The sequence below is a fragment of the Camponotus vicinus genome, unplaced genomic scaffold, assembly GCF_025532165.1.
Source record: "Camponotus vicinus isolate PSW18456_S1 unplaced genomic scaffold, iyCamVici1.0 SCAF_6, whole genome shotgun sequence".
Taxonomy (NCBI): Eukaryota; Metazoa; Arthropoda; class Insecta; order Hymenoptera; family Formicidae; genus Camponotus; species Camponotus vicinus.
The window spans coordinates 7,910,491-7,920,679 of record NW_028141978.1 but is presented as its reverse complement, the minus strand read 5'-3'; the positions used below and the strand labels follow the sequence as shown (position 1 = coordinate 7,920,679).

Below are 10,189 nucleotides of genomic sequence, written 5' to 3'. Positions count from 1 at the left end.
AATATAGTGTAAAATATTTTAATGACAACTCTTACGATATGGACAACTCTTTTTTTATTTATTGTACATTGCTAGACTTTGTATTAATTCTGGAATTTTCTAAAAACGATAAAGATATAAAGTAAAATGAATATTTCTATCTTATATATCGAATGTACACGCGATTTCTCAATTAATTTTATCTTGCAAACGTACCAGAAAAATGGTTGTTACAAATAAAAACTTTAAATATGAAAACGGAATACAAGGAATGTATACAAAAAGGCAGCATATAAAAACAAATATATACATATTATTATATACATATAATTTTTATCGATAAGTAAAATATTTTTATGTTATATACATATATAATCAAGGTGTGTGTAAAATATTTACAAGACGCGCGCGCGCGCGCACACACACACACACACACACACACACACACACACACACACACACAATGTATCTTGTATATTTACTCTCAGGTATGCCGACAGTGTCGTCAGTTTATAACAGTCTTTTGAAGCGGTAAGATTGCTGTTGAATGTTAATTTGGAATTAAACTTAACTAAACGTCTGATTCAACAAGTAGGGTAAGACTTTAAATAAATTTACAATAAAATACTTATAAATGTCCTTTTCTTTTAAAATATGTATATAAAAATACGTTGAATAATAAGGCAGTTATTTTGTTTCTTACAAGAGACATTCCTTTTCAATTTTCAGTTTTCAAGACATGTTTCTATATTGCAATTATTATTTTTATTTTCTGTAAATAATGTAGCTAATAAGAAGATATTTAAAAGTATATTGTAATAACATCATTTAATCATATTTTGACATAGAAAATATGAAATCTAAGACAAGTATTTATTGACGTTATAATATTATTATATGCGTTTAAATTTACACACACTATAGCTATAAAATTATATTAAAAATATTTAATGTTATCTATATTTCATTTTTAAAATATTTTTTTTATAATGAATGCCTAAAGCCAATGTTTCTCAAAAATTCTCTCCTAATGTTACTTAAATAGAACATTTTTAATTAAATATGTAATGAACGCGAATGACGAACGAGCAATAGAGTAATATTTTGTCCGAAAAAATGAATGTGACATGACATATACTAATATCGTCTTTTCTTCATATTTGATCCGAATTGTTATATCAATTAAGTTTCAAATAATTTTATTTTGGTACATGTTTATTGTTCGTTCGTTTTTAATACATCTCTCACTTAATATTAGGAGAGACATATAAACTTTGAAGATAACATGTTAGTAAACATACAATCCATTTATAATATCCGGCTATATTGAGAATATCTCTGCATTTCTCATATACATTAATGCTTCTATAAATTTAACATGTATATGTAAAAAAGAGATTAAAGTTTTTAAAACTTGTTATATATATAGAATACTAGAATATGAAAAACACAGAAATATGTAATTGCACTAGAAGAAATCATAAAGATAAAACTAAACTTGAAATAAACAAATAAAATTACTGTTTACTTTGTTTGTTCTTTTCGGAATTATCTAAACATGTTCTTTATGTTTTCCAATATTCATTTTCAATATATCTAATATAACATTTCATTAAGTTATAATTACTTTTTATTAATGACTTCTTTTATTTATAAATAAATTGTATTGTGTTGTATCTTTCTTTATATAAATCTTATTTTCTTAAAAATTAATATAAATTTTCTTGAAGCTTTTTTACACAAAAGTCAATTGAATTGCATACTCTGTGTACCTTGTTTCTAATAAGGAAACGTTTTTATAGATATCCGAGTGAAATTTAACATGACATTCATAAAACTATTATTAAGTAATAGTCTAATATACATTGCTACAATGGCAACAATAATTTCTATTGATAAAACATCAGAAAGCGCACGACGCAGTGCATTAATCAATAAATTATCAAATTATATAACGCCATTACACTATAACATGGAGTTAAGATTAGTCAACGATTATTTCACTTGCGACTGCACAATTAGTATTTATATTATTCATGCAACGCAAAATATAAGTTTTCATATGCTGGACCCAATAAATAATGTAAGGACGTGGAAATTAACGCAAAATAACAGTGAAATAAATGTTTGTAAAAACATATCAACAAATTATTATGATGAAAACAATATAGTCGTGTTCAATTGCGAAAATGTCTTGTTGCCTGGAATGTACAATCTATACATAAAGGTTGAAATTCCAATTAGTATCGCAAAAAACCCTTTCAGAACTCCGTACATAAACAGAGATCAAGAGTAAGTAAAAAAATATATGAAATCACATGAAATGATATTGAAATAACAAATTGTATCTTTACGCATTCTGCGCTTATAATTGTCTAAAGTTAACCATTATTTAAAGCATATCGTTAAAATGTGGCAGGTGGTTAATCACAACAGGTATCCAATCAAAAGAACAGCAAATATTTCCGTTTTGGAATAAGCCCGAATTAGGAATTACTTTTGATATTTCCATAAAGCATTATCGAGAATACAGAGCTTTGTCGAATATGCCGATACGAGAATCTAGATTGGTAGAAGATGATATGGTGTGGACATATTTTAACAGGACTGCTTTAATCTCCATAGATAATGTAGCATTTATGGTGTTTGATTTTCATCGGATCAACTTGACTGAGACTGTTAGCATGTGGTGCAGACCGCAACTGATACCGCATGTAAAATTTGCGCTATATGTTATTGAACATATTACTATGTACTTAAAACATTATATATATTGGCATAATTCAAAGAAAGTCGTTGAGGAGACCCTTGTTTCATCTGAAAATAAAGTGGATCATGTCGCAATCTCAAATTTACAAGACGGAGTCAAAGATATCTTTGGATTCATCTTTTACAGGTAGTATATGTAATTAAAAATTGATATATTTATTCTATAATATAATAAGTTAAGGTATTTAATTAAAAAATTATATTATTATCCGAAATTTTTCATACATTTATACAGTATACATATTAGTATAATGATTTTTAGAGAAATAGATATCATGTATAATGAAGAATTGGATACTACCGCACGCAAAATGATAATTGCACCTTCAATAGTACGTAGGATAACACAAAAATATATTGGAAACCTATTGTGTCCATCTTATTGGTTTCAATTATGGTTAAACGAAGGTTTTGCTATATTTTTCCAAACAGATATTATCGATAAGGTTACTTTATTTCTAATTCATGAATACACTGTTAAAACGATTAATAGTTTACAACAGAAAACATTTAAATATTTGTATAAATCTCCCATTTTATTTCTTAAACATAAAAAAATATAATTCTTAAAATTCTTTAAGTTTTCATGATTCTACACAAAGAAATTTAATAAAAAATAAGGAATGTATGTGTTTATATTTAAATTATTGAAGAAAGAACAAACATTATTTTTAACAGAAGCACTTAATAAAGCCAATTTGTATATGTACCTTAAGTCTTTTATTTTTCATTAATTATAGATTGATTATATTGAATTGCATTTAGGCTTTACCAAATTCTCGGATAATGGATTTATTTATAGTTCAAATTCAACACGAATTATTCGACTTAAACACTTATTTCGTTATCACTTGTGCTGTAGAATATGATAGTTACCTGGAAAATTATTTATTTCCTTCTCTTTCTCATTTCAAAGGTATGTAAATAACATTGAATAAATAAATTTTAAACATCTGAAAGTTAATTTCATGAAAAGTTAAATATGTAAATTATAAACAAATGTATTTGTAATTTAACTTTATTATTATTATCATATTTTATTATATTTCGTGCAATGACAGTATTAAAAGAACGTGTAAAAGTAAAAACTAACTTCTCTCTTTTGTATAGTTTTTATTAAATTACATAATATAATTTTTAAATTATAACTGTAAATATCTATCTACTACTGAAATTAATGTTTTTACATATACTTAATTATTTGCTATATAATTGTTACAATTAGTTGCAAACTTTGTTACGAATTTAGTTTTAATTAAATGCTATTTAAAAACTTATGTATTACGAAAAGTATTTTCAATTATAATTTATTAAATCATTTTTTTTTAATTTCAATAATCGTAGGTTCCATTATATGGCGCATGTTAGAACAAATATTATCGCATAACAAATTTTCAAAAGCTCTCGACATATATTTATACAATCAGTGAGTATTATATTGTAATGTAATATATGTATGTATATTGTATAGGAAGAGAAAATCTAAATATACATATAATAAGTTTGACAATATACATCCTTTTATTGTTTAAAAAATATGGATATTTTAAGAGTCACATTTATATCCTGTTATATATTTAAAAATTTTTCTCGAATAAATTTCAATTCGAGTTTTTTATAGTGAATAAGTGGTAGAGATTTTCAGTTTCCGAATTATAAACAATTCAAACTAAACAATCTTTGGCGAAACAAGTTTTACCAACTTGCGGATAATATAAAAATTACTTTAATTTTTGTAATAAAAATTAAAATAATTATTTATGCTTATTAAAATTATATTGTAAAGTTTAAATATTTCTATGTTAGTAATAGTTTAATTTTTTATATATACATAAGTACGAAGAAAATTGTGTAAATTGTTATTTTCTTTTTTATGATGCTGATTATACATAGTGTTTAACATTATTAACATTTACCATCATGTTAAATCTTACAGTTACACTAAGTTTATGGAAAAAACTGCTGATAATTTATGGAATGCCATGCAAAGTGTCATAAATGAATGGGATTCCGAGTATCAGTTTAATGTGAAAAACGCAGTTTATTCGTGGGCCATGCAGAGATGTTTCCCCGTGTTGGAGGTGATGCGAAATTATTCTAATAATATTGTAACTATATCAGCACAATTTCACAACAAGTTGGATGAGAAACTATATTATATACCTATTACTTATACTACGGAATCAAAGTCCAATTTTATCATAACTTGGACAAATATTTGGTTAACACCATCGAATTCAAAAATTGAACTCTTTCTTGAGGAAAATCAATGGATCATTTTAAATTTACAACAAGCTGGTAAAAATTGAATGATAAATTTATATTTTATTTGCCTATATATATATCGATTCCTCACAATATTCCGTAAAAAATTATAAGAGTAAGATAGTCAAAAATTGAACAATTTATGTGATATTTCAAATTGATAAAGGATTACTTTAAGTTGACAAAATTTTACATAAATCGTAAAAAATATCTCGTAAAATATTTATTTTTCGACTATCTTACAATTTTTCTATTATTTTATCAATACTTTTATTATTTATCATATATTGTGTATAATGTCAACATTATGATAACAATCAAATCAATTTAAGTTAAAAATTTCTTACACATTAAAATTTTTCAAAATCATTAAATTATCATTATATATAAGGTTTTAATTAAAAATAACGAAGAAACATATGAAATCTAATACACACACACACAAAAGTAGAAAATACAAACATTTTTAAGTATAATAATACATTTAATATCAAAATATCTTTAACATCTCGAAATATGTTGAATCAATATATGTAATTTTAAAATATCTAATAATCGACGAAGCAATTTATTTTATAATAGGATACTATCGTGTCAATTATGATACCGAGAATTGGCAAAAAATTGCGCAATACTTAAATTCTGAAGAATACAGCAATATACATGTTCTTAACCGAGCGCAAATTATCGATGACGCCTTCCATTTTGCAATAGAGAAAAAACTTGCATTCTCCATATTTTGGGAACTCGTTTATTATTTGCGAAAAGAGAAAGATTATATAGCATGGTATCCTATGATCAAAGCTTTCGAATTTATGTCGAATATTTTCGTACTCTTAGAATTTTACCCTCAATTCCAGGTAAACACAATAATAAATTTTATCATATTTTCTATTAAGTCAATGCATAATATATATCGCAATTTCATATATTATAATAGTATAAATAATTCTTAAAAAATTAGATACATGCAGAGAATTGAAAAAATGAATTTAGTTGTATAATTCCTTCTTCGCCAAAATTCAAAAATCTAATTTCAAAGGACTTATGTAAATTTAAAAGTCTCGTTTTCTAAAATTTAATAATTACATGTTATAAATTTTGGACTTTTCGTATTCCGTATTTCCTATAATACTAATATTGTGTAGAATTTATATTTTAAATAATATAATTTACGATATTTAATTTTATAAAACTATAGATTACGATTACAATTACAATTATTTTCGTTATATTTATTTTCTTTTGTTATAAAATATTTATGGCGGATGTTAAAAGCTTGGAAATATTTTGCATAGACTGTTATACTTTTAATTTTGTTAAATTTTATACAAAATATATTAATCCATTTTCAAATTCTTGTTTTTTTAAAGAATTTGTAAATGATTGTTTTATAAAGAAAATTTACAAATTTGATATTTTTAAAATTGATATTTGTATGACATGCAGCATATTTAAATTAGATCAATTGAAAACAGATGATCGCGTAGCAAATTCATCGATGTATCAATATATACGGAGTTATATCACATTTAAATACATATATTATTGACATATATACAGGATATCAGGGCAATCTCATCCCAAAATGTAGCTCGTGTAGCTTAGCTCGAGAGCTTTTCAAAACACTATAATAAAGTATTTTTTCATTAAGTACTTTTCGAATTATGAGGCTTGGAATAATCTCTTAATTTTATATAAACCATAAAATATCTAGTAAAATATTCATTTTTCGATTATCTTACCATAATACTTTCATGTACAAAATAAAGATAATCGAAACATGAATATTTTAACTAAATATTTTATGGTTTATGTAAAAATTAAGAAATTATTTCACGGCTCATAACTCGAAAAGTACTCGATAAAAAAATACTTTATTATAGTGTTTTGAAAAGCTTTCGAGGTAAGCTGCAAGAGCTTTTTTTGGGGAAGAGACATTGCCCTGACACCCTGTATATGTGTGTTTGTGTGTGTGTATGTCAATAATAAATGTATTTAGATGTGGTATAAATTATTTATATCATTATTCAAATAAATAATAAGTTAATTTGAATATTGTAGTATATACATAGTGGGTGCTATACAATTTTATTAAAATAAACACTTGTTAAAATAAAATTTTCTAGTAAAAATACGTTTACATTTGCACATATATTATATCTATTTCTGTAAATAAAGTGAAAGAAATAAAAAGATGTTATATTTTTTGCCGAATTTTAGGAAAAATTAAAGCTTGGATTTGTACCATGGAAACTTGAAATAGATTTGTGGCAAAATAACGCCGATGATTATTTTGAATGTTTAAAACAGGAACTCACAAAGTGGAAATGTATTACAGATGCTGTTTCATGCAAAACAAAAGCTATTCAATTGATGCAATGGCATCTGAAAAATCCTAAACAAAAGTATTTCTTTTTGTGATGCTTGATTGTTTATAAGTATATTTTTTATATTGTGTATATCTTTTAGAGAAATTAATTATCACTTATGTCAAACATTATTTATGTAGTATTAGAACAATTAGCACAATTTCATTAGAAGATATTCTTTTCTGGATTTCTGTAGATTTTTGCATGGACAGAAAAGATGGACATATTGTAATGGTTTGCGACAGGCAGGTTCTTTATGGCATACAGTTTTTAATAATTACATGAAAGAAATGGATCGTACAATTTTAGAATGTCTCGCTTACAGTGAAAATTCTGAAATTATAGTTAATTATTTAGAGGAAAAGTTACCAGAAATTTATGTACACCATTTTTTTAAATTACCTTTTGATCAAGTTAACTCAACAGAAGCTTTAATTGCTAATATTTTTCTTTCTACTATTGCGAAAAATGCTAAGTTCATGCTTAAAGACATATTAAATAACTTCCAAAAAATAAAATACAGGTAATAACATTGCTTAAAGAACATATATTACACACAGACATAGATATATTACATACATAAGCATATGAAAATTTATTGAATTATTTATAATAAACTTATTGTTTTGTTCTCGTAGATCAGTCAGTAAGATTGCAACATTAATTGTTATAATTAACAATGTGTATTCCGAGGAACAATTAGACGAGGTAAATTTTAATGAATCAGAACTCCATACACTTATTATGTCTTATTATAAAATATATTTAATTAAATTTTTTTATATTAAATTTACTTTTCACTATAATATTGTAACATATTTTATATAATCTTCTTCTATAATTCTATTTATAATCATACTTCGAATGTGTGATAATGAGGCAATTACAAAATCATTTATTGCTGACAATTGTTAAAATCTTTTTTAGATAAAAGCATTCATCAGAAATGAGATTAGAGAATCCAGGTATTCCTTTGAAGCTCTTGATTATTTTGAATACAAGCTGGCAACACGGTGGTCGGAGATCGACAGACAAATAAAATATTTTCAGTTCTTATTCAGTTCTTATTGAAAAACTAGATTTATAAAACATCGAATTGTTTAGAAATATCACAAATATATCATGTTTGAAATATATTGAAATATATTTCCAAATTTATTAATTTACACACACATAAACACACACACACACACACACACACACACATATTCATATATATATACATACATGTATATGTGTACATATATGATATTAACTTAATTTAAATATACAACTTTCTATTAAATATTAAAATTTATAATATATATTAAAATATATCACATAATACTAAATATGTATTAAATTTGAAATATGTATAAGAAATAAAACTTATTATATATAATACGACTTATTAATATTTACTATTTCAATTTTTAATTTAAACTGAGAATGAGAAGTAAATAAATAATTATGCTTTTCGAATTGAGTTTGTATTCATGTATGTTTAAACGTAACATGAAAGTGTTAACATGATAAAAAACTTAATTAAATGTATTATTGATACTGCACCCATTGTGTATTTCGAAATACCAGCCAAAATACTGATTCCACACTAATAAATTCAAAAATGATTTGATTTGTCCTTTATGAACATTGATGATCGGCAGAAGTCGAGAGAGAAAATGTTTTATGATCTATAAATTTATAAATTTTTTCGTCAGTCAAAATTGATCGCATCAGAATACATATAACAAATGTGTTCCTGAAATTTCTGAAATAAGAAATTTATCTTAAAATGTAGTGGAGAAATGTAAATTAACATTTTTTCTTCTTTGCCATGAAAAAACATTGCCTGAAGCAAATACAATATAAAAATAAAACAAGTTATTCCGTTTATTGCTCATAATATTAGAACAATAAATGATAAAAATAGAAATAATTATTCACAAACGTTATAAGCAAAGTAAAAAATAATATTAGACATCGCCGTACTTGTATAGGATTAGTGCCAAATAGAAAGTATAACATAAAATATCTCAAGTGATACGATATAGGCAAGTCTCTTTTATTTATTTTATACAATGAGCTCTTGAAGAAAAAATACTTTTTTATGAAAAAAATATAATATAATATACAAAATATCTTTATCTTTATCTTATATATTATATATTTAGGTAAGAATCTTCTCAATTTTAATTCTCTCTCGCGAATGTTTTCCCAGAAAAATTGTTCTTACAAAGGGAAGTTTTAAATATAAAAACAAGGAATATAAAAGAATACAAAGACTAAATAAATATATACGAATTGACTTCTATCGATGAGTAACATACTCCTGTGTTATGTATAACCAAGGCGATATCTATATAATACTATGTACATTACCTGTTTATTATCTGGTATGCCGTATCTGTAACATGTTAGCGCCGTCAGTTTATGATAGCCTCTTGAAGCTATAAGATCGCAGATTGACTGTTCATGCTTTTGATATTAAACCTATAATTGTGAGTTCAACAAATAGGGTAAGACATTAATTAAATATTCAACAAAATATTCCACTTCTACATTTCTTTTTCTTTGAATGTATACATATGGAGTAAGAATGTGTGGAATAACAATCAACTATTTTATTTCTTAAAAGAAACATTTCTACTTTCGGTTGAATATATTTATTTATTGCAAATACTATTTTCATTCCTTCCATATATGCTAGCTAACAATATATTTAGACATGTAACAGCATAATTTGACCACCTTGACATACAGAAAATATAAAATACAGGCAACTTTTTTGATGTTATGAAGTATGTGTATGTTCTACTTTTCAG

At 24.6% G+C, this 10,189-nt stretch overlaps 1 protein-coding gene across 1 annotated transcript; it reads left to right on the top strand.

The window, feature by feature from the left end:
* The first annotated feature begins 497 nt into the window (after window positions 1-497).
* Window positions 498-8,695, top strand: LOC145973337 (aminopeptidase N-like). The gene is made up of 12 exons (XM_083102615.1): window positions 498-575; window positions 1,782-2,271; window positions 2,399-2,875; window positions 3,011-3,194; window positions 3,514-3,664; window positions 4,093-4,174; window positions 4,685-5,046; window positions 5,596-5,873; window positions 7,237-7,421; window positions 7,582-7,908; window positions 8,024-8,093; window positions 8,313-8,695. The coding sequence occupies exons 2-12, from the start codon at window positions 1,802-1,804 to the stop codon at window positions 8,454-8,456; spliced, it is 2,730 nt and encodes a 909-aa protein (XP_082958741.1). The 5' UTR covers window positions 498-575; window positions 1,782-1,801; the 3' UTR covers window positions 8,457-8,695.
* The last annotated feature ends 1,494 nt before the right edge of the window (window positions 8,696-10,189 follow it).